Here is a 26559-nt window from a genome sequence, read left to right on the forward strand (position 1 = left end):
TACAACAACACGTATAGCAAATTAAATAACGATTTAAATATAACAAAAATATATAGATACATCCAAACACATAAATGACAGTAAGATATACTGGGTTGAGTTGGGTGGGGGAGTCCAATGCCTCACTAATCAACTCGTCAGTCTTATTCAATGGTACATGTAAACTCTCATAATATTCTAAAAAGGGGTGCATCTCCTGTTTTTTTTAACCCCGCCTGCTAAACTGTGATTGGTCAACTGTTTCTCCATCTGATAGAAATCCCTCCAAATCTAAGATGTGGGCAGCATTTTTTAAATACTACTTTTTCCAGTATAAGGAAGCTTTTATTTGTGGTTACTAAAATTAGCTGCTTACCTCGGGAACACGCAGCTACTTATTATAGGGTCGCAAATGACCAATGTAAATTGCTCTAAAAATAAACAACAAGACGTGCAGAAGTCACAAAACTAGAATTACTGCCTCATGGTTGTATACCTCCACCAACCAGTCAAGTTGCAGTTTACATCTGTGTCTGTCCAGACTCATATAACAAATATAGTGAAGACTTTGAAGGAATGTAATAAAAGATGTAAGTGTATTTTTTGGCAAAAAGTAGATGGTTCACACACATCTTAACCTGACAGCAAAGAAGGTCTATACATTCATTCATTTTTAGTTTGACTTTTATTTGAACTTTATCTATCGAATATTTATTTATATGTTTTAGTCTGTTTCGCAATTTTACTACTCTCTCCATAATTTTATTATTTTACTTTGTGCTGTTAGCCTTTCATTTACCTCATTTACAGTTTGAGTATTTTACTTATTTATCTATCTGATTATTTATTTAGTTATTAATTTTAATTATTGCTAGTATCATGGGTTTATTTATATGAAAGGTGCTTTACAATGAACGACTGAAGGCCTTCCTGAGATACTGCGATCACAAAAGTGGAACAGACAGATGGACAAACACAGGTACCAACAGAGGCCTCTACTCAGGGCTGTCACCAGTGTGGAGGCATAAAAAAATCTAAAAACAATGTTGTCAGATAGCTGATGGGTTCTGAGTTTTCATTTTAGCTCTCTTTCCCTCTCCACACGGACAGTCTGCCTGCCACTCAAACATGATTGGTTGATACAACTCGGACTACAAACGGAAACCAGAACGCTTCCAGTACCAAAGTCTTGTAACATGCCTTAGAGATTCTGCTTTCATATGTAGATATCTGTTTACAGAGATTAGACTGCACCATGCTGCACAGCTGCAGGAGTGGGTTGAGTTACTATGGGCATTTCAATATTTCTATTTTTACTGTCAAACTAGGACGCTGTTGTAACAGCTTTGAGTCCAAGATGACTTCATCTGCTGTCCTCCAACAATCAAGCCTTTAAGTGTTTGATACTCAAAGCAGATTTTCAATTGTAATCCTTCAAAACAAAATTATCGTTTAAGTCTCCTCCTGAAATATTTTACAGAACTTCTACATGTACAGTTTGTCTTTCCCAAATTGTATAAAGTTCTTAAATTTTGGAAATTTTACTGTGTTTTCCATTTATATTCTGTAACATAAACTGCTGTTCATAAAAAACAGAAAAATTAAGAAAAATGAAAAAAAAAAGGATCTAGGTGCTTACAGCATTAAAATGAATAGTGAAATTTGCCAATAATGCACATGTGACCTTGGTTGTATGACGTTTATAGTTTTTGTGCTGGAAAAACACAGCCAACGTCCTCGTTTGTGTCATAAAGAATCTCTAACTTAATCTGACCTTGTGTGAGGCTTAAAGTGTATGCAGTATTACTGGGATTTGAGATTTATTTTGTAAACCTTAAAGAGTGTCAGATCTTGGGCAGGATGATTCTTGTCTGATGATGGTATTAAAACCAAAGTGAGAATTTGATGTTGACACAAAATACAATGTAAAAGAATGTAGACTTAAAGTGCAAAACATCATCTGTACTGTACGTCACTGATTACCTTCTTAGGCTGGATTTCTCCTGACCCCGTTTCTGAGCGACTGTCGCCTCCATCACTCTCACTGCGCGGACTGTCCTTACCCACACACACACACACACACACACACTCACACACACACACACACGCACACACACACACACACACACACACACACACACACACACACACACAGAATAGACGATCCATATTAGTTTGCTGCAGCACTCTATTTTTAGCACAATCATTTCCTTTATTTATATGAACATGTCATGAGAAGTCAAACATCAGAAGTCATCAATATTGCAACCAGAGCAGCTGTGTATGTTTTTTTTATGTTTGGATGCCTTCCCACCAGCTGACTGGCTGAGACTCACTGGTGCGGGTGCTGCGCAGCTCCTCCTGCGAGGTGTCTAAGGAGGGCGTCTCCGACTCGGACAGGATCACTTTGGTGAAATTGGAGGGAAACATTCCAGTCTTCCCATTTAGAAATCCCTCCCACCAGCCCTCCTCTACCTGAACAAACATTCACACACAAATATAAAGACCTACACACACAAAAACACAGTCCCCAAAAGCAAAGATCCGTACTGACTGTCCAGAGACGAAGAGTTTCTGTTCAAATTTAGAGTTAATTTTGCATAAAGGTCACATCAGAGTGGCAACAGAGCTAATCAGAGCAGCACTTGACCTTTGTCCCAGCAGACAATATAACTTATTTTGTTAATGATAACTTCAAGATTTTTCAAATCTTAAAAGATGTTGAAAATGTTAGACCCCACACATAATGTAAAAATAAATGTAATGGTGTTACAATTGGCCAAAGCAGCAATAACAGACTCTATTCACAAACAAATAGTCTCTCACAAATCTCTCATGACCAAACGCTATTTGAGAGTAAACAAACATGGCAGACAGCTCACAAGGAGAAGTAGCTGTTAGTTTTTGGACCACTTTTTACAAAAAAAATCACATGGAAAGAAGAAAGAAATATGAATATGGAAATATGGAATTTGCTATATTTCTGGGGTTTTTTTGGCATTGTGTAAGCGTTTTTTGTAGCATCCTCTTGGAGGCTTGTTGCTTATCGTCTGGCACCTGGTCGCTACCTTTTTAAGTCCCAATCTCACCCACATAAACATCCTGCACACAGCAAAATAAGAGGAAAATAAGAAAATACAGGCAGAGAGCAGAGTCAGGGGCCTGTGATCAATATGAAACGATATCATATGCCCATTTAATATGATTATTTACATTTATATCAACTCACAAACGTAAATACAATTTGATTTGACAGTTTTATTGAAAATGAATCTATTGTTATTAGTGAAAATACTAAAAATCGGCTTAGAATGGAAACAGTAACAAATGTGTGATATGGAGATTTTAAAATAAAGGTGCAACTTTAAGATAATATGCATCAATGTATCAATAATATGGGATCATTGAGTTGACATATCCATCCAGCTTGATAGATTGTTACACCCTTTTATTTAATTAATAAAGAGGATCAATATATGAACTTGTCAGTGCTCTCTGGTGGACAAACTGTTCCTAAATTACATCATGTACAACTTTGTTATCTCATATCAAACATTTGTGCCCTAATCTTTTCCTTCACCAACATATCATTTCATTTTTTTCTCATTTTAAACGAATGATAAATGTGCTAAAAGTCATCTGCTTGTGTGTTTTGAGGGTTGATGGTTTATAATAAGCGGCTCCATTATGAGAACAGTAGCACGTTATCGGTCTTACCTCTGCTATGATCTCAATGACGTCTCCTATTTTCAGCTCTAGCTCGTCTTCATGCTGAGGCACGTAGCTGAACGCCGCTTTACACCTCCGCTTACGGATTTGCTCGACTACAAACACACGGACAAAAAGGAGCACACAAACACACACATATTTTAGTCTCACATGTGACATGATTGGCTCCTGCACTTATCCATAATCCAAGACTTACAGGAGCCAGCAGGTGTTCACTGACTTATTAAAAGCCCACATGGTTGAAGATGGCCATGCTGACCTTTGACCTTTCAATTAGGGGACTGTCTTTCTTGCTAACCAGCTCAGACACCAAACGCTTCCCACTGGCATTGAAGTGTTTATCTTACACTCATTAGCCTCCTCATTACTCTTGACTCATTCCACACCAGCTGAGCATTAAGACGCAGCGCTGCAGTTCCACTTTTATCCACACGGTGTCACACCTCCTCATGGTTAATGTATGGGTGTATGCCTGTACATGACATTGTGTAGGTATGATCAGGAAAATGTACTTTGGGGTACTCAGTGCAGAAAAAATGTCTCCTGGCTGTGACTGTTACGGTATTATATATCATATCATTAATGCATTATGACTCATGCATTCATGTAAAAACAGCATTTTAGTGTTGTAGTTGGATGGAGCTCATTGACGACAAGCACTATTTGATTATTATTTTGATTTATTTATTTATTATTTGTTTGATTTATTTCTATTTTATTTCATTTTCATTTCATACAAAGCTGCAGCTAATGATTATTTTTAACTATGGATTAATCTACTTATTATTTTCTTCAAAAATAGTATGATGAATTAATTTGTATTCATTTAAAAATACTGATAAATGCAGACACGTTTTCAATTTCAAAATTAATTTTTTTCTGGGCTTAAATTGACCAACTTCTTGGTAGATTTTCCACCATAACTGACATTTGAGCACAACTATGGAGGATTTGGAAAGCTTGCAATGTGGCTGTTCAGTGTGCACTCCTATGCGCTGGCTGTCTGCTCCAAAAACCAAGAAAAACACTCTTTTCTTTTAAGATTCTGATTTTCTATTTTTGGGAAACAGACTAGGGGACACAGTCTGGAAATTGTAGTATTTTTCCATACTTCTCATTCTTTAAAGTTTGATTATTATTATTATTATATTATTGATAAAATCGTTAAATATTAAATCTATTTGCAGATTAAATACCATTTTTTCTGGGCATTCTTGTTTTGTTTTCTTATATACTTTTTTCATCTTTATTTTTATTTTTTTTAAATTAATTTTCACATGTCAAAAGTAAAATCTAATCTATCTATACTTTTCCATACTGTGTAGGAACCCCGAAACTCATCTTCATAATGCATTTTTTGTCCAAACCTCAAAGTTGTTAACTTAACTGCTTCTGTAATGAAAACATTAGTTGAACATGACCATACATTTAAGCATTTATTACTTAATTGTATAATCACTTAGTCTATAAAATGTCTGAAAATATTAAAAATATATAAATCATAGCTTCCTAGAGTCCTTAAAATGTCTAATTTTTTTTTTTACCAAAACCCAACGATTTACACACACTGTATAGAAAATATAAAATAAACAGAGAAAAGAATTACATCTTCACATTAGAGAGGCTGCATGTTTGGCATTTTTATATGAAAAATGACAAAGCGACAATTGTCAGTTGACTAATTGTGTAAACTGCTATTGTACATTTTCAAATGTTTTGTGTGCAAAGATCCTTATTTGCGTAGCAACTAAATGTGTAAGATTATTGTAGTGGAGTAAAAAGTAAAAAATTTCCCTCTGAAATGTTGCATAGTTTAAAGTGGCATAATAAGAAAAGTTACCTCAGATTTGTAGTCTGCGCATACGTGTGTGTACTGAGTGTTGAATGCTTGACCCAAATCCTTCCTCACACTAATAGGATCTATGTTTCAGACTGAAGACTTAAACCTGCCGAATGATTAACATGTATGAATGTGTGTGACAGTGTGTGTGACTCTGTGTGTGTGAGTGTGTGTGTGTGTGTGTGTGTGTGTGTGTGTGTGAGTTGAGCACCTTTCCTGCCTGGTCGCACGCTGGGGTCGGACACAGGGCTGGCTCTTCCATTGGAAAGGTCTGACCTGATCATGCTCGCCTGTCCTCCGTCCCTCTTCCCCTCTTTCTTTATCTCCTACAAAGAGAGAAGAGCAGGAGATGATTAGTGGAGGAAGAGGAGGAGTTGAGGAAGGATATGAAAAAAGGTGGGTTCAGGTGAGAAAATGTTAGTTGCGGACAGAGAATAATACAAAAAAGAGAACAAAAGGAAAGAATCTTATTACTCATAATGAGTTACAGCTCTAAACAGGTTGCTTCCCAATTGGTTATTCTTCCTTCCCACATGAATGTGTCCTCAGGTGTCCTCTGAGTTCCCCCCACACAACATGATATCAGACTAAATAACAATTATTTTCAATATTTAATAATCTTATTTTAGTCTATTTTAGTTTAGTATATAAAAATGTTGACTAAAATGTCTATAAAATGTAAAATGCTCAAGTTCTTGCTCATCACAATTACCCAGAGCCCCAAGTGTCATGTTAAAATTTTCTTTTGTCAAACCAACAGTCCAAAACCCAGAGACTTTTTATTTACTTTCATGGATGATGTTTTGCCTGAAAAATGCCTGAAACTATTTTTTTTTTCAATCCACTAATCAACTAATCAACTAATCAGCTAATCGTTGCAGCTCTATATTAAACATGTTCTGTGTCTGCGATTTGAAATCAGTGTGTTCAGGATGGACTTCAGAGCAAATTGGGGGACTTTGCTGACTGTCTTGTGGAGGGGAGAATATGGCCCAAAATCAGCTTGAAAAGGAGTTGTTGTTTTTTTTTAAAGAAAAGTCTGTGAAATATACCCTTACACGTGAAACAACAATTGAACTAAGATGTTGGTTAAATATCTTAGATAATGTTTTAAGTAAAAAGGGAGAACATGTCAGAAAAGATGTAAAAATTCTTTATGTCATCATTTCTTACTTACTGCTGATGTTGACCTTTAATTCTCCAGGAGAAGAGCAGGCCTGGTGACAGCCCCCTGGCCAAAGCTTTGAATATTTGCTGTTGATTCATAATAAAGCTCCAGAGCCCAGAATAATGGTATTTAAGACAGCCTAACTTACTGTGAATCATTTCTGAAAATAAGTCTGTGAATGAGCACTGTTGCATAAATACCTGAATGTTTTGAGGTGATTTGTTATGCAATAAACTTGCTTATGTATTCAATAAATGCAAATAAGATTCATCAGTCTCTGTTTATGAGCCACCTAGCTCTGCCCTGCACTGTGCTGCAGTATTAGATGTCAGTAACCCAGGTGACCCTCACTGTTTACCTGCAGACGACCAGCCAGAGCTCGTAAAGCTCGGTCAAACACAAACACACAAACTGAGTCCCACCCTCTGCTGCAACCTTTCCCTCTCTGTCCACATGACTTTCGCTGGCAGAAAGAATCACAAGACAGCATGCAAAACTGATCAAGAGGGCCGAAAAGGGAAACAAACATGCTGAAAACAGAAGAATCAACAAGCGGGCAGATGGGGAGACAACAAACAGGGAGACGTTTACACACAGAGACCCAAAAAAAAAAATAGACATGACGGTTCACATCTCCTCACCACATTCATCATGACACTGTTTCATAAGCCCTGGCCCTGTGGCGAACGCAGCTCAGTGAAGCATACTGGTCCGGGTATACTGACTCACAGAGTCTAACCTCTCTCTCTCACGCACACACACACACACACACACACACACACACACACACACACACACACTAGATGTGTATGGCCTGGTGTGGCGTGAAAGCCTTAATGAGTCTCTGAGACATCCAAAAATATCAACAAGAGAAGATGTTTCCTAGACAACAGCTGTAGCTCATTTTAGGCAAAGAGCCATTTCAGGAGCCACAAAGGTTAGAAACTGGACACGACGCTGAAGGAAGAATAATTTGGGTGTTAAGAAGCAAACAGATTTGACACTCAGCAGAGGAGAGATGCACATTCTCAGTAGTGGAGAGGCCAATTAAAATCTGACATGTTGTGCGAGCACTCCACTGCTAACAGGAAGAGATGGATTAAAACTTGGGGACAGAAATCATCCTCTAAACCACAAAATGAGCTTTTAAAACAAAAAACTAGACTCATAGAAGCTTTCTTGTTGCTCTCCTCTCTATAAACATATACAACTGCATTTATATTTAAAGAAATAAATGGTGCTTGTAACTGTCTCCCCCTGCTTCCAGTCTTAAGATTAAACTAAGATAATTGTCTCCTGGCTGTAGCTTCACATTAAGCATACAGACCTGTAAGGCTACCACCAATAATTGGAAGAGTCGAACCTTCATTTATCACGTCGACACTGGAATTCTGAATCAACATTCATTGACTGCAAAGCCTCTTTTTTTGCATGTCAATTCATTCTGTTTAAAACTGGTATTTCTGCACAGTTAAAGATAAAGATTAGGCTAATGTTAATAGCAATTACTATTTTTAGGATTAGTTTGGGTTTTCTCTGATGTCTATAATGTGAATGTGTTTCTCACAAAACAGTGTTTGTCGGAGGGACCTATGGTCGCTTATTGTATAGTCTTTCTGATGATTGCTGCAGGACGACCTTACAGATACTTTTTATGTGTTTTTCATTGTTTTTCTAATTGTTTTTCAAATTTCTGTTAAAACAGACAAGAAAGTATCATCTTTTCTTATCTCTCTTAAGGATTGGTGAGGATTTGTAAGTATTGTTTTATCTAACAAAATAGTATGCAAACCCTTTATGTTGGTGTTTCATTTCTAAGTTTTTTACTACAGTAAAAAAAAATAAAATAAAAGTGCTCTCCTGCTTGCTAACAGCACCATTCATTAAAGGAAGCTGATTATTCAAAAAGAGTATGTGTTTGACTTCGACCACCAAATTCTTATTAGTTCATCCTTGGGTCAAAATGGACATTTGTGCTTTGAGGAAACTCCCTCAAGGCTCTCTTGAGATGTTGCTTTCATGAGATTGAGACGGATGCAAGGTCACAGTGACCTTGACCTATGACCACTAAATCTAATCAGTTCATCGTTAAGTCCAAGCTCCAAATTTGAAGAAATTCCCTCAAAGTGTTCAAAGCGTTCACAAGAATGACAGATCCAATGTCACATTGACCCTTAACCTCTGACCAGCAAAATTACTGCTGAGTCTAACTCAATGTTCAGTTCAAATGTGAAGAAATCAAATTTTAAAGTGTTCTTGAGACATGAGCACGAGACTTGAGCATTTACAAGAATTGGATAGATGTATGTAAGCTTTGACAACCCCAAAAAATAGTTCCTCCAACACTATCGGCGGCTTGAAGGCATAAAAATTGCTATTGCCAAAAAACACTAGAAAATGTCATCATAATCATAGATAATCAAAACAAACTGATTTACTATTTACTATTTATCATTACTACTAGTCAAAAAGTAATAAAACCATTGTGCACTAGTCCTATGTGGCCCTCATTCATATGCTGGCTCCCTAAAATGGACCTCATCCTGGTCCTGGTAAAAACTGCCAGAATTCTTGTTTTGTTTTTTTAAACTGTTAACATTTCATTTTTTCTGTTCACTGAGGTCGGGTCAGTCACACAGTTTTCTTTCCGTGACATTTGCTGTTTGCAGTTAAGTAGGCTAATGCAGCGTTAATGCAGAACCAGGAAAACTACACATTGATTCTGCAGTTAAAGTGCAGATGGATTGGCTCTGACTCTGCATGCTTTCATGTGCTGCAAAAACAGAGAGAGAGGCACACACACATTCATTCAGAAACTCACATGCACAGACTCACAGACTGACTGGGGGAGAAAAAAAAAAAACACTTTTAACTTGGAGACGCAAGCCAGCCTACGCAGAAACCCACAGCGGCCATTTGTTAGCCTGCAGCTTCCCCTGTTTTATGAGTGGTGAAGGAGAGGCAGCGGCGTTTACTAGCTGTTTGGCTTTGGGCTTCATGAAAAGCAATGCAACATAAATTCTAAAATCCATCTGTTTTCTGTTAAGGCTGCTTGTACTAAATAATTAATATGTTTGAGTTATACCCAGAGACTAATGAGTGCTGGGTTCTGCAGAGGAAATCAAAGCTAACTGTACTGTTCTTGGAGGCCTTTGTTACTACTTGGACTGCATTCATGCTCTGCTGCAATTCCTCCTGTGGGGATATGAAGGTAACCCAGAGTTAAAGGAAACCCAGCTGAAAAGAGGAGAGGAAGACAACGTGATTCATCATATCTGAACAGGAAACACCTGCATAATGTACAGTGCCGTGTTGGTGCTGTTTGTAAAATGTGCAAAAGTCTGACAGCCAGTATGAAGTTAAGACTGTGCTGCTTCAGTGCTAAACACTACTTTTGTGCATCCCTTCTCAGCAGACCTCTGACCCTTTTCCTCCCAGACACAGATAATGCTAAACAATGCCGTGTAGCAGCTAACAACGGCTGTGTTCCCACTACAAAAGAATCCATAGCCCAGAGAGAAAGAGTAATAATATGGGGGAAAAGCGTTGCTTGTAAAAATCATTGTGAAATGCAAAGGAACCATGACGCAAAATATAATTTCCCTACTTTTCATAGAGCTTTTTCTCATTGTGCAACTCTACTCAGTGGTCACTGTGCAACTCTGTTCAGTGGTGCATTTCACAATGATTTTTACAAGCATCTATTTATCTATCTATCTATCTATCTATCTATCTATCCATCCATCCATCCAGCCTGCAATTCAGCCTCGGAGGTTGCTGCTTGAATTTTACATTTGCAGTTTTACAGTTTCCTTTAATAAGTCAAAAATGATGGACAGAGACGCAACACTTCATCCAACTTGTTGTAGATGTAAAAGTTACAGAATGTTAATGCGCTGTCACATAAATAACCACCACGTCCTGCACTGATGGCGTGATCTTTGTCAGGGACACACATCAGGACGCATTTGCGTTTACAATACAAAAGATATGTAGTCAAATGCATCCCAGACCACCTCAGAAAATGGTTTTGAGTGACTGAATCAAAATGTGTCATGGTGGATGTTAGCACTGTTCACTTGTGATCACATCACCACAGACACATGTTAATATCAGGTATAAATAGAACCTTCGAGACAGAGAGGGCCTTTGCTGGCATAATCTTGTGTGTGAAAAGTATCTTCAAGCCACTGCATTTTTGTGAATACAGCTGTCACCCGCATCCAGGTGTTGTCTCACTGTCATGCAACAGATTACAACTACTAAGAAGAATAGAGATACACTTTCGATTCAGCTAACACACAAACAAGCACACAAACTCTCAACTCAAGCACACATGCTACTCTGTCTTGCACATACAAAGCGCAAAGCCTGTGTTGCACAGGTGCTAATGTGGTCAATTAACCACACAGACTTTTCTGTAGCACCTGCAACATACACTGAGTTATTTTTCTGTACCAAACATGCCAAGCATTTCATGCCCCACCTTCCCAAATATGCAGATCTGCTGTTAATGTGTGTTTCACGTTCAACTGAATATTACTGCTGTGGGATTTTTTCCACTTACTCCACCCCTACCTCTCTCTCCACCCGGCCACCCCCCCTCATCAGCCTCAATACCTCCTCCCAGTGCTCCCAGCAGTTCTTCATCTCCAATCAAGCCAGTATTTAAGCAGCCTCACTCCAGTGTTTTGTCTTCGCTTCCATTTACGAGCTTTCAGCATTCACTCTCAGACTGTTTTCTTGGTTTCCACTTGGCTCGCCTCTGACCACCTCTCCTCGTCTCTGTCCCGGTAAACCTAACAGCCTCCTGTCTGCGACCACAAGCTTTGCCTGTGCACTGCGTGGTTCTCGTTCACCTGTGGCTGTGCAGTGTTCTACTGCTTTAGCTCCGTTGAGAGAGATCTCCATCCTTCCAGCCATGTTCAGAGCCTTCAGCCAAGTGAAACATCTCCTTTGTGTGAGAGCCACTGGTGTTTATTGTTCTGATGGTACATTGATTCCCCGCCTGTTCTCATTGATCCCACTACCTGCTCCTCCTGGATTTGTCTGCTCCGCTACCTGCCTGCCCCTCTCTGGACTCCCCGCTTTTCCCACAAGCTCCCTGCATTGAGTGTTTCTGCAACTTAGCTGATACATTCACCTGCCAGTCCACTCTATGTTCACAATTTCCCCACTTGAACTCTGAACTATCACCTGTGAACGTGAGCTCTCCCTCTAGTCTCTCTACGAACTCTGCTCCACCCCAGAACTGATAACTGTCCCTACCTACCTACCACATGATTATACTCACATTTGCTCCATTCAACCTGCAAAAAGATTAAATAAAGGTCATTACCAACTACTCGTATGTTTTGTTGTGCTGCAATTGGGCCCTACCACAACCCCTTTATGATTTTTTTGAATTAGTCAATTAAATAAAAGAAACTTAAATGTATGGTGAAGGTCAACTAGAGGCCACCCATATCCAGTACGGCAGCAGTGAAGTTGAACCATCAAATAAAAATGTTAACTTCAGCATGCTTTTTGCCAAAGTCTGCAGATTTCCAGACATCTGTAGTGACTTTGCTTCTTAATAGTGACTCCCAGCTGCTCTTCTGCACCGTGAAGGACAATGTTTAGTGTTATATGTCGAATAAGAGCATGTGATTCTGATTTGCAACACTTGCTTGTCTAATCCACAGAGGTCAGATGATTACAGCAAAACAAACACCATCCACAGGCTATTTTCAGACCAATTCATTAGCTCAGAAAATATTTAGCTGGTCACTCAAAAGGGAAAATAACGGTTAATTGCAGCTCTAATGTTTTCAGTTATGTTAATGTTACATAGCAAGAATATTGTTCCTGTTTTTGATAAACAGCAGCTAAAAGCAGCTGATTGTTTCTCAATAGACTCGACAGATTTGAAAAGATATGCTTAATGATCATCTGACAAAGAAGTGAGCCTTTCCCGAATGAGCAATATGGTTTTTAGAAAAAAATCAGTTATACGACATCTTATAATAGCTCTAGGCATTGACACATACATGTATTTGCACACAAGCTTGCAGTCTCATGATGTCCTTAACATTGGTTGCTTCACTGAATTAACTGTCCAATCCACACTTGACAGTCCGTTAACCTGAGCTAACCCTCATACTACAACTCTGCGTGTTTTAAAGTTTGGAAATGAAAACACCTCTCAAACTGTCTTTTAGTGAAAAACTTAATTCAGTGACCTTCACCTTGATAATCTTTGTCATGTCGGTTGTCAGCCATGACGGCACCAGAGGGGGGTTGCTTGCATACCATCACTTCCTGTCCCCTTTTTAACCTGTCTATCCACATCCCCCACTTCCTACAAACACACACTTACATGCACACACATTCATCAGCATTGCAAAGCTTAATGTCACTGATTCCCATAACTGCAGTCTTGTGACAGACCAGTCTGGTATTACTGCATTACTCACAGTCTCTCTCTGTCTCTCTCACATGAACACATATCCACTCACACACCGTCTCTGGGATTTCATAGGCCCATTGTCCAGCTCACTGACAGTGAGTGAGAGCTGTAACATTCAGTCAGCACAAATAAAACCCCAGCTGCACAGCAGACCACCTGACAACAGGCTGACTTCTTAAGCGCTGTCCAAATGTGAACGCTGCTCTGCCCTCGGTTTGTGGCTCTTTTCTACTTCCCTCATGGTACAGTTAACAAGAAACTTCCTTCTTCTCATTACCACAAACACACTGTTTTACTATGCAAACCAGAAGCTGAACCTTTAACTCCCACCAACTAATTAGGGGTGCTGGATTGTGGCAAAAATCATAATTATGATAATTTTGGTCAGCAGTGATGCATTTATTGGACTTTTTAAAATTAGAATTAATGCCTTGCGGATGTATGCCTCTGTGAACCCGACTAGTTGCACTTACATTTGTGTCAGTGAAAAACATGGATGCTTCACACACATCTTTCTCCCCGCAGCACAGAAGATCTGTACAGTCAGCACAGTTTCAAGGTGGACATCCAAGATTAGTGTCGCAAATTTGGTATTGGACCAACTGTCTCCCCTTCTGTTCCTGAGTTATGGTTGAATAATAGTCAGAAAAGTGTTTTTGACGAACATTATGACATCAGAGTGAAGCTGACCTTTAACCTTTTGGAAATAATATGTCATCACTTCATCATTTTGTCCTATTAGACATTTGTGGGAGTATTTTGTCTTGACATGTTTAGTGTGAGCACAGTGACCTTTGACCACCGTATTCCAGTCAGTTTATCCAAATGGACATTTGTGCCGCATTTGTGGAAACACCCTCAAGACCTTTTGGAGATATCATGGTAACGAGAAGGAGATGGACACAATTGATTCATAGTCGAGTTCAAGTGGTCCTCATGGTTTTCTTGGAGTATTGCATTCATGAGAATGGGAGGATGTACTGACAGACAAACCAAAAAGATAATGCAGCCATGGTTGTTGCTCTCATAGCAGCAGAAGAACTTTTTTAACAGTGTTTTTTCTCGAACTTTGAATATAGATCAACTGAAAAATAAGCTTGAAGTGAACTAAACCTGCTACAGCCTGGTTTAGAGTGACTTTGGGCTTTTAGTGAGGGGCTAAAAAGGACCGCCATAGGGGAAAGGGGTGTATTCAGTTTATAACATGAGAGCATCATTGCAAAACCGAATATGGTGCAATAATCGTTTTATCTCAAAAATTGTGATTTTGTAAGTGAATAGTGACTGAAAATGAAATTAATCTCTAAGCCTAGTATCTAATGTACTTAGGGCCACCAGCACATTGTAAGAAAATTGTAAATTCCACTCTGACTATCCCACAGAAACGTTACTGTATTACCCACGGACAAGCTTTAGAGCTTCTAACAATTATTCCATAATCGCTTTATCTGCTGGTTATTTTCTTAATTAGTCAGTTAATTATTCAGTCTAAATGGAAACATTCACATTTAAGAGGCTAGAGAAACTGTTTTTATTGGTAGTTTATACGTTCATGTTACCCTTGTTACAGCCTTATGTTTGTGCAACTTGTAATTATTGCTGTTGTCGTCTCATTTCTATCAAATAACAATCAGCTTGATATATATGAAAAACAGAAAATTAAAGAAGTTGGAGGGAAGAGGAAGAGGAAGCCATGAGATGTGCTGAATGGACGAGTCTACCAGCCAATTTTAGCCTTTTAGCTGGTCAAACAGCTTCTGAAATCCCTCCCCACAGACCTTTCCAACATTGCTGTTCCCAACAACGGCTGATGTGTTTCTTCAACTTTCTGAAAACAGCATTTACACCCACATCAGACAATGTAATCTTAAACTTAATCATTAAGATCATATCCTGACCTCAAACTCAACCTTAACTTAACTTTCCTCATCATCTTATCTAAATTGTATCATTTTTCCAACCCTAACTTCTCACACCTTTCAAAGACAGCTGTGGTGAGGTGTCAAACTCGGGTTTTCAAAACACACACAAACACCCAAAGCAAACCATACTGCAGTGACACACTGGAAACTGCATGTTTACTCTGCTGCTATTTACGGAGGGCCTCTTGTGGGTTCATGGAGCGTGCAAGAGACTGAGAATGAGGAGAGAAAATGAAGAAGGGGGTTGATATTGTGATTACTCACCCTGACAAAGTTATCCGGGAACAGGCCCCTGCGTCCGCCGAGCTCGCCCTCCCACCATCCTCCATCGTCCCGCCGTATGTTTACGATGATGTCGCCCACCGTCAGGCTCAACTCATCGTCCTGCTGAGCCTCATAGTCGAACTCCACCACGGCCTCCACTGGGGACAGAGACACATGGAGGATGAGGAGGAGAGAGTGAGTGTGTTGACAATAAACTGAAAAAAAGGTCAAAACACCGCAGAGGTGTCACATTGTGCTACATTTACATTCTGGCACGGAGGTTTTAAACTTGATGATTTTGCTGGTTTTCATTTATTGATACAAAACTGAAAGTGAAAGACAAACACGCACAGTGTATAATACACTAAAATATTACATTAAAATGCCACGAACTAGCCTGAAACACTGCAGAGATACAGTATTAAATTCCTCTTTCGTTCAGCTCTAATTTCCTCAAAAAACATCCAACTCTCAAGCACACAAACAAACACAGGCCGAAAGAATCCTCGAGGGGAAGGTGGGATTATATATTCGAGCGCTGTCATAACTCGAATGATAAATTCAGCATAATGTACATTTCCACTGCACAAATTCCATCAGCACAACAATACAGTCATATTAGACGTAACACTCTGCTGCCCAGAGTTTCGCTTTCAAACAGGAAAACTGTTTTCACACACTAATTAAAATGTGCCCTGTGGAGTGAAGGTTATGTTTACATCCCGTGTTTGTCATTTAAGATACACCTCTGTACTCTTAAAATCAGACTCTTTGCTCACAAAGAATGACAATGTCTGTGGTTCACAGATCAACAACACCATTTAATTATTATCAACTATTTTCATTATTATTCTAGTTTATTATTGTAAGCAACTCAATGAACCTCCGCTAATGTTAAAAAAGTAGTAATTTATCCACAATGATTCCCTAACCCTGACCAAAACTTAACCATAGTTCAACAGTGATTTCTAAAGCTTTTGAAGGGAACAAACAAACATCAGAAAACACATCTTCTCTATTTATCAATCTAGACAGTATGGACAATTTTTGTCATCTAATTTTGGGGATTGTTGCATAAATCACTTGCACACAAGGTTGGAAATGAACTTTTTTGTCCACCTGCCACTGTGGCTGAGACCAAGTGTCTAATGAAGGCATACAAGCAAAACTTCACAAGTCATATTGCAAATGAGCCATTTATGCAGCAATGGCTAAACAAATCAGGGTTTTCCCACAAATTCATTTATTTGTGGCGGCCCACCACAATGAAAACATTTGCCATCACTAGTTGATTTTGTAATTTTATGAGCTGGACTGTTCATTATGAGTACGATTTGAATATATACTGTATATACATATATACACTATATACTGTTCAGTTATTATTTTATCACTCTCTTCAAGCACAGGCCTACTCTGGGCACAGAGAAAAGCAGCAAAACACCAGGCGCAGTGAAAGTGAAACTTCATCATTCAAACTCTGAAAGTCTGCATCAGCTGCTCCTCTCATCCATCAGTCTGATCAGCTGTGATCGGATCAACAGATCCGTTATCCATCCCATGACTTAAACTCCTCAAACTGCTGCTGTTAGAAAGAAGGATTGAATGGTGAGTTTCGCCTGCACTGTGTCCACAGACTCGCAAAAAAATCTGAATTTAGAGAGGAAACACAATATGGTAAAAAAAAGGATACACACATGAGTTGAAAAATAAAAATGGAAGCTTTATATACAAAATTATAGTAACTGTTGACTTTCATTAACAGTCGCAAAGCACCAATAACAAATATGGCAAAGTAGGTGCAATTTTATGATGTGTGAGAGAGTGTTTCTCTGCTGTTAAAATGTATATTTTACTGAAGTTATAATGACAAAAATCTAAACAGAAAAGAGCTGCCTTACTGATAATGTATTGTGGAAAATAACTTAAAACAACACACACAGCAACTCCTACAATCGCACACATACGAAAACACCTTGTGACCACTTCTGAAGCTGCTAATACTTGTAAAAATGTAGTGAATGTGTCATATCAGATATAGCTTTCTTAACTCTAACCCTTTACACACACACACACACACACACACACACACACACACACACACACACACACACGCGCGCACGCACACACACACACACACACACACACACACACACACTGGCTGCAGAGGTCTTATCCTTGTCTAAACTGCGTGGGCGTCTGAAGGGGGGTGATGCGGGGGAGTTTCGGGGCTAGGGTAACCATGGGAACGACAGTATAAAGGGGTAGCTATGACTCAGACACACTGGCTTCCTCCTCAAAACGGTCCCTCCCTCACACACATACATTAAGTATAGCACGCACAAAAAGTCACGTTTTGACACACTAATGCAATAACAGGCAAACACCCAAAATGAGGACACTGGCCTTAATCAACCCCACTTCTTGTGAAAGTGTTGAAGTGGAAGGTCACGGCGTTGCTGTGCCTCTACATCATTTGGAAGGACGAGGAATTCCTCACGACATCAGTAGTGAGCAGACAAAGCAGACGACTGTAGTCCAAGTCGGTCTGGTGCTCAGATGGGGAGCCGGATATGATTCTGGCTTGAGATAACTAAGAGAGATTAGCCGCAGATGACACAGCGACGTGGCACAAATGTCTTTTTTTTGCTCTTGTGATGTTTCTGGGGAAGTGCCGCATACCATCAGAGTGGAAGTGGCAGGTTCTTCAGTAAGGAGAAGTATGTACAGTGAATTGATAGCTTGTGGCAGTTGTCTCGCAGACCACATCACAGTACATCTGAGTGGCAGAACAGGACAACACACTGCGTTCCACCCACCCATCCTCGTCAGTCAGCAGCACATGCACGACTGAGGAAGACGACAGCTTGTGGCTCTGCACAGAACGCACATCGCTGAGTGCAAAGACGGGTGCAAGTTTGAAGTGACACAAAGTTAACGCCAAATGGGCTCTGCGGAGGAGCTCGGTCCAGTGAGAAGCTATGCAAAAAGAGTGGAAACTGAGCTGTGCAATAGACGTACACTGGATACGATTTTACAAAGCAAACAGCCTTTATTCACTGATATGGTGAACGACACAGCATGATTGGATATCCACAAAGCCAAAAATGAACATTTTAAAGCAATGTTAGGCAAAATAACAGCCACAGCAAACTCATTCTTACAATAAACCAGTAAAAGGTGCATAGATGAAATCATAATTAAGTAATTTATATTAAAGTTCAATGATAAGTGTGGCAGTTTTCTATATTATTGTAGATAAATAGCATGAGTGTATCAAAGCCTGATGCCTCCACTATTGTCCAAAAACTATTAAAAACCTGAATGAGACACTTTGCTCTGTTGCACTGGGTGACATGTTCCTTCATTATTATGGACACACACACACACACACACACACAGTAGTTTATTTTGACTCAATCCCATATGCACTGTCCCGCTGCTTTAAATACACACTCAAGCACCAAATCTGCAGCTGAAATTAGCCCAAAACAAATACATTATTAACTCCTGTTTGCGTAACGTTTGCAAAAAAGGGGGTCACTAATAGAACCCATTTATACCTGGTTTGAGCATGCCTCTTAAGCAAAAATACATAAGCCCATACAGCCACAACACTAGGTCCTGGACACACAAGCAATACAATGCATACAGAATAAAGATAACATCAAGGTTTATCAATAACAGCAAAGAACCATGATCAGATAACATGCTCAAAGACAGACTGCAGTCCTCGAGTACTCGATTTGGACATCAGTAATTGTTCAATGTAAAGGGTAACTGTTTATCTGATAGTGATTCTACTGAGCCGACCTTGAACACATCTCAATGCAACCTTATGCAACCTCTTTTATTTAGCTTACCAGCTCTTATCCTGCCGATTTCAACTCGAATTTCAACATTAGATTACTATTTTTAACTGACGGGACTTGATAGAAAGTTTGGGTGTGCTCACCGCTGCTGCTTTGAGTGGATGATGATGAAGATGGTGCCGGCTGTGCAAATGGAGCTGACAGAGTTTATTTTTTAATGCAAAGACAGTCGAAGGTACTGCATTTATGTTTAATTTGATGCACAAAGTTGATGTGCTTGGCCATGGAGGTTGTGCTCCCCTTGACCACCACATTTCTTCTTCACTTCGCTTAATACCTGTTTGCTGACAATTCAACTGTATCAAAAACCTTTACAGGACTATCGATATATGTGGACCAGTGATTGGATTAAAATGAAGCGACTCGACTCGAGATGTAATGTAACGTTATAGGACCCACGGGACTTGATAGCAGTATCAATAAGCTCAGTGTTATCAATTTTCAGGTTTTGAAAAAAGCAGAAGCAGGTCCTCAATAGAACCAGGTTTCGATCCCCATTCTTAATAGACAACCATTTGCGTGCACAGCTATAGCCAACATAAAGTCACCAATTAACCTAACATTCATCATTAATAGAGAAAATAATAGTTACTACCAATAGTTAATAATAGTTAAATTACTTGGGTGTGAAAGGCTAAAAATGACACTCAAGAGGCTTTGAGAGGACAAGAGACCCGATATTTGCAAGCCAGTAGACAAAACAAAACTCCCACTCGAGTGGTCAAGAAACACACTCACGTACAGGAACTGAGATGGGCCTGTAGCGTCCTCTGAACAGCTGCAGTCAGTTTAGATAAGAGGAAACTGCACATACAAACACACCAAACTCCGCAAAGCCATGCTGACATTTCACTGGTTTACAGCCGACCTGTGTTTAGTTGTGGGTATGTTTCACTGCTGACGCTGATGATGTCAAGAGCAGCTGCGTGTTTTCAGTCTGTAAAACATTCACGCTGGACCCAAGCCCGTTGGGAGTCAAAGCCACCCACTCCAACTGTGGATCAGATCACAGACTTCAGCAAATTCTCCCACGTTAAAAGGAAAATTCCAACTATTCTCTGCTAAACTCATCACTCTTTTGCACTGCAGGAAGTTATTTTGTGACAAAGAGTTTGTACTCCCTCAACCTGCATTGAATATTTCTAATCCCCTGCACTCCCATTTCCCAGAATGCCTTTTGACAACCCCCAGATAAGAGCTCTGTGCATTCATCTTTGTGAATGTAGGTGGAAGGAGACACAGCGACAGCAAAGCAAAAGCAAGAAAGAGATTGAGAGTTTTCAGTTCCGGCTGTGATAGTGAAACATTTCTTTTGGTCACACTGTATTTCTTTCTATTATGGCTAATCACAAAACAGAGAATAAGTTCCTGTAACGTTTGTGTCTACTTGTGTAACTGCTAAATCTTTGACTTCAGTTCTGAGGGACTGAAGGTCACAATTTTAGACAAAGCTGACACTCTTTTCTCCTTGAAAACTGCAGCACCAGTAGGATTACAGAAAGCTGTCCATTGTGACTTGAGATTTTGTCTTGTCTCCAAGACATTTTGTACGTCAGGAAGCACAGAAATAACCAAAATAACAAAATGGTACCAATGAATGCAAGATGCATTACCACAAATTGAAATAGTCTTGTCTATTTAGGGCAAGTTTAATAAAAGATAACATTAAAGACATTATTGTCTTTAAATTTTATTTCTTGTAGCATCTACCACAATCAATGGGCAATTTATTAGGTACATCAATTGTTATTAGGTACATAAAATCTGATGCAATTCAATACAACTGTTCTGCCATGTAGTCTACTTTTATCATGCCATTAATTTTAATTAAATTACAGTTTATTTTAGCACTGAAGTTGCACTCTGTAACATGTGTGTGTATATATATATATATATATATACATAATGTAGTCCAGTAAAACGCCATCTTTGACCTCAGTCATGAACATCAGTGAACATCATAAGCTTTTCAAAGGCAGAATTTGTGATGGAGCTGCTTTGTTTAATTGCAATATATCAATAAAGATGTTCCTAATATAGTGGCCACTGGTGGAAGATCTTGATGAAAGGGACATTACACCCAAACTCAAGAATACAGAATGTATTGTGTTGTTTATTTATTTATTTATTGTGTTTATTGGTGTTTTCGTATTATATTATTATTCTTACCGTTAGTGCTATTTATCAGTCTGGTGCTATCTATCAGTCTGTTTGTTGTGAGCTGCTGAGTGTTGAAGATTGTGGCCATAGAGATGTCTCTCTTCTCTCCAAAATGATGAAACTAGATGATGCTGGGATTATGGTGCTCGAAAAAATCCACTTGAAACAGTGAACAGCAATGTCTTCTAACAGAAAACATGACCCTGTAACTCAGGATAATCCACACACCCTGTTGTGAGCAGTTTCATTCAGAAGTTATTTTCTTTCTACCAAATTACACCCACCAACCATATAACTGTATTTATGAGGGCAAGCCCCTCATATATGGAAGCTGTCATGTATGAAGGATTTCTGGGGGGTGATTGTCCAAGATTTCAAAGAGGAACTATGGATTCAAAACTTCCAGATGATCAGCTCAACTTTTGCAGAGTTATTCGATGCAATAACACCTCTTGGGGTGCCTGTTTCTACCAACAAGCGCATAGCCATGGCATCACGTGGCCTATAAAAGTGAAATTACAGCAGACATTGACATGCTTCTTTTAGGTCTATAATATATTCGCAGTTTCAATTTGTGTAGTTTGAGGTTTCATGGAAACCGCTCATAGACAGACGGCAAACGAACAGCTGCTTAACAACAGATTTACCAACAAGGTCGCAGACACGATCACAGCAAAGAAGCATAAAGTCGACAGCCAGGGCCACCGTGCCCAGGTGCAGCGGAAAGTTGACTACTTTTTCACTCAAAGATGAACAGTTGGAGAAAAGGCAGACATCTCGACAGCTGATGTCTCAGATCTAGAAACAATCTAAACTGATAAATAGCACATCAGAGGAAAAATGTGCTTTGATTGGGGGATGAACTGTCCCTTTAAAAATCAGACGGGAGTAGGAAACTTGGCAACTTATTCCTCTTGTACAAATGTCATGAACAGATTAACCCACTTGGGGGCCCCGTATTGACACCCCCACAACCACCACCATCCCTCTGGGCACTGTGTATGCATCCTGTTACCATGTATTAGAAAGAGGGATATGAAACCTATGAATGTAACATAAGAGGATATAAAAACTACTTTTTAAAGGCTTATTTTAGGTTTAGTTAATATGCCGGTCCTGTTTAAAGGCCCTTGTAATTTCCATTTCAGCTGATACTATAATTAGTGGTGCATATTACAGCCAATTTTGCAAGTAATTAAACGACCACAGTACACACATGCACACAGTGAGTATGGTCTAGGCCTTTGAGGAAATCGCCTGCATCTCCCAGTTGGTCAATCAGCCATGACAGCAGAGTATAACTGCGTGCCTGTGAGTGTTTCCTTTAGGGATAGCTGTGCATTGTTTGTTTACATGCAGCAGAGTCAGGGGTTCATTAGAAGGCACGCATGCAAAGGGGATTTAAAAGAGGTATTTTTGGACAAGGTTGCAACTATCTTCATTACAGCTTAACCCTTTGAAACCTGGGTCAACATTACTTTCCTTGTGCTGCGTTCAGACACCTTTCACATGTTTTTAAACCTTTAAACCCTGAGCAAATTAGTCTGATTTCTTTTGAAAACGGGATAGAAAGGCAATGAACAACTGCATGTAATGTCTTGAAAAATGCTAGAAATTAGTATATTTAGAAATTTATTTTTTTAAAAGACAGGAGGATATGTAGAGAAAACTATACTTATAATTATCAGAATCATATTTACAAAATATTTTTCAGAATTTGTATAATTATTATTTTAAGCATTTTTTGGTCATTTTTTCTGTTCATTAAAAAAATATATTATCTTTTTTTTGTGCTAATTCTCCAGGTTTCCTACATTTTAAGGCAAGTTAAATTTAAGACTTTTTAATACTTTTTAATGCCCCTCAGAAAAAAATGAAAAAAAGACCAGATTTACAGTGAATTGAAGAAAGAAAATGAACTGAACTGACAGTTATGTAGAGTTATGAACAATTTTATGAGGTATGTTAGGGGCAACCAAGCAAAAAATTGCAAGAGTCAGATTTACAATTTTGCCTAAATGTTTATTTAAAATATAGGATGACTTTTTTTAATCTTGTGGTGGAAACAAGGGAAGAGCAAAAGTAGGAAATACCCACTAATTTATTTTTTGTGACGATTTTGCGTTTTTCACTCTCAAATCACCTTTTATTCTTCTTTTATTTTGAGCATGGATGTATGCTTTTGAAGTTTCTTCTTTATGTCCTGTGCCATGAGCATAAACACTGTGTGCCACAGTATTAATCATCCGTGCAAAACACATTGCACTTTTTTTAATATGGATTAAACAAAGCTTTGATGCAGATAATTTGCATAAATAATTTTCCGTTTCACCCCTAGATGCCACATCACAACAAACAAATCCCATGTCTCAGCATTTTTAAGAATTTTGAAAGTTTGATTTTAGACATTTTAATACCAGTTAAGGCCTTACTTTAAGATTAATGAATTAAATGCCTTCTAAGACTTTTTAACAATCTGTGGGAGTCCTGTTTTCTTGTTCTACTAATTTCTTGCCCATTTTCACCTCTTAAGCGGCTCATTGTTTGAAAGAAATCAAGCCACTTTGCCCTGGTTTCAAGGGGTTAATAATATAGAACCTTCAGCTGTTTACAAAATGTAAAGTGCTTCTTTGCAGCAGTGATAAGTTATCCACGGGAATGTCTTATAGATGCAGACTGGAAAGCAGCATGGAAAGAAAAGGGAGGTGAAATTTCTACATGCACTTAACTGATAACTCCTCCACCAATCCTGCAATGAATTAATTTTCATGCATTGTGTGCAACAGCGCAGTGCTGTGGGAAAACGATAGCGACGATGAGAGAAATGTCACAGTCAGGCCTGTTTTCATCCACAGAGACGCGGGGAGCTGGAGAGAGTCAAACACTGTGCAACACAATGGGCAGACAGACAGAGAGTAAATGTAAACGTGTCAACATCTGCAACTCATCAATGTGACCCGCTGCTTTTTCCTGAAAACGCATGCACAGCCGCGCCGCCGCACACCCACGCGCAGCTTTCTAATCATGAATACAAGCGACGGAAACGCCAAAGCCCGTGCGGTCACTCACAAACAGCTCGGCTATGTATGAAGCGACGTCAGTGGAGGTGAGGTGGGGAGGAGAGGAGAGAAGAGGGGGAGGAAGGAGATAGGCTGAACCCTGCGCGCATCTGGACCGGGCGTTTATTCCTGCCCATCCAGATGCGCAGAGGCGCTGGAGGCTATTTTTGGGTATTCTCTAAATTAGAAGCAGAAAAAGACGTTGCATCTCACCCATTTATGTGTCCCGGTGTGCTGGTCGCGCTCCTGTGGGTTAGTTGTAAAGGTGGTTGTGTGAGGTTTGTGCGACCGAGCCCCAGCCTCCTGCTCGTACTATAGATCCGCTACCGCCGCGCTGAAACGGGAGGAGCGTCTGATGAAACCATATTCCTTCCTCTTTTTTCTCTCTCTCTCCGGTGACACGGCAGAGGAGGCAGAGCGAGGACCCAGAAAACGGAAAAGCGCTGATGAACAAATCTCCCTCTCCCTTTCTCTCTCTCTTGTTGCCTTCAAGTGCACTGCGTAAATTCCGACTTCCCAAATTTGCATTTTCATCACAGCCAGATAACGGGAGCAATGTGACGCAATTTGTTGTACCAAGCATGATGCTCTCAAAGCAGATGGTGGTGACACAATTACAAACAGATCTCTGTACTCACAATGAGCTGCTTCACGAGGAAAGCTCTGATTTTGCCCAACATGCTGTAACATGATGATTTATTTAGATTATTTTTAGAATTGTTATATTCAATTCAAAATATGTTCTTTTGGAGAAATCATTGCCTTATATAAATTTTGTCAAATCTTTGGTTTTGTATGGCATTTGATTTTGTTTTAACTCTCCTCAACATCTTACTCCATAACTCACAGACATCCTCACTAACGTCATTGACTGCCACAGCTCGCAAACTGATTTAATATTTAGTCTGGTTTCTTTATTGTATAATAAAAAGATTTTTGAAGTTGTTTGTGTTTCCATTTCAATATTTTCTTGTCTTGGCTCTAATGGCTTTAGGTTATAACAAATGAAAGCGCCTGGCAATATGTCAACCCAATCAGCAGAATAAATTGTACAAATGCATTACATTTGTACATAACTATGTTGCAGACACTTACAGATGTTAGGTTTCAACAATACTGTCGTTAAAATGTGGTTAGCTTTAGGCACAAAAGCCATTTGGTTATGGTTAGGAGAAGATGTATTGGCTTAAAATACCCACTCTTTTTGCCACAATGCAGTGATGCTTTTTGAAGCACTATCGCAACGGAATCACAGCAACAGGTCACGTCAAAACACCCATGTTTGGTGCCTAAGAGGCTATCAGGAAAACAGTGATGAAACAAGTGGAGTGATTGTTAGCTGGTCTCGCACACTGTTCTGCTGTAGTCTGCTATTTCCGCCATCCAACATCCTTTACAACTTACAATGAAAAAAATCAGTTAATACACTGTGTCACTTTAAAATTGTTGATACGGGGGTGCCTGGTGGATCAGTGGATAGAGCGGGCGCCCCATGTATAGAGGCTGTGTCCTTGCCGCAGTGCTGTGGGTTCAATTCCGGCCTCGGCCCTTTGCTGCAGTCAACAGACTGATTAATTGACTAATCATCACATACAATAATTAATTTATGTAAGCACATGCATGTAAAAGTATGCAATATACTTTAGGTACTTTGCAGGTGCATACAGGAAAATTAGGTCTTGTGATACATAGTATTCAGAAATTACTATCAAATTCTTAAGTCATAAATACTCTTATGTTCCAAAAAATCATGTTATTCTAGAAAACAGTTACAAAGCTGAGCAAAGGTAAACATAAGGCATGTAACTGGTGTTTTAATTTAACAAAAGGTTTTGCAAATTTCTCCTCAGTGATTGAATTCCCCTTGCTCTAACAGACTAGTCTTATCTATAAATATTATGTTTCTGATTTTGTTCTCTGTTGGTAAAGTGGCTGAAATACACTAGGACATTCAGTATCAGTAACTTTTAAAATGTTTACAGAGCTGCTTAAGCACTTTTCATTGTGAATGTCAGTATTTCCAACAGCCCTTGAAGGTAGCACCTTCCTCGACTCATAGCCTCGCACCTGTGTAACCCAAATCTCGCGATAGCTGAGTGTAATCATATACCCTCACAT

General features: G+C 39.2%; 1 protein-coding gene across 2 annotated transcripts in view; it reads right to left on the reverse strand.

The window, feature by feature from the left end:
* Positions 1 to 24874, reverse strand: part of sh3kbp1 (SH3-domain kinase binding protein 1) — a 41311-nt gene extending 16437 nt beyond the window's left edge. Inside the window, exons 1-6 of one of the 2 annotated variants that reach the window (XM_042510202.1) lie at positions 24655 to 24874; positions 15351 to 15508; positions 5760 to 5874; positions 3697 to 3803; positions 2316 to 2454; positions 1963 to 2042 (exon numbers count right to left, since the gene is read on the reverse strand). In XM_042510202.1, coding sequence (XP_042366136.1) covers positions 1963 to 2042; positions 2316 to 2454; positions 3697 to 3803; positions 5760 to 5874; positions 15351 to 15508; positions 24655 to 24658 — 603 coding nt within the window. In that variant the 5' untranslated portion in view covers positions 24659 to 24874. The remainder of the gene's footprint in view (positions 1 to 1962; positions 2043 to 2315; positions 2455 to 3696; positions 3804 to 5759; positions 5875 to 15350; positions 15509 to 24654) is intronic. The other variant, XM_042510203.1, reaches the window with a different exon arrangement.
* Between the last annotated feature and the right edge of the window lie 1685 nt (positions 24875 to 26559).

Source organism: Plectropomus leopardus, chromosome 21 (genome assembly GCF_008729295.1).
Source record: "Plectropomus leopardus isolate mb chromosome 21, YSFRI_Pleo_2.0, whole genome shotgun sequence".
Taxonomy (NCBI): domain Eukaryota; kingdom Metazoa; phylum Chordata; class Actinopteri; order Perciformes; family Serranidae; genus Plectropomus; species Plectropomus leopardus.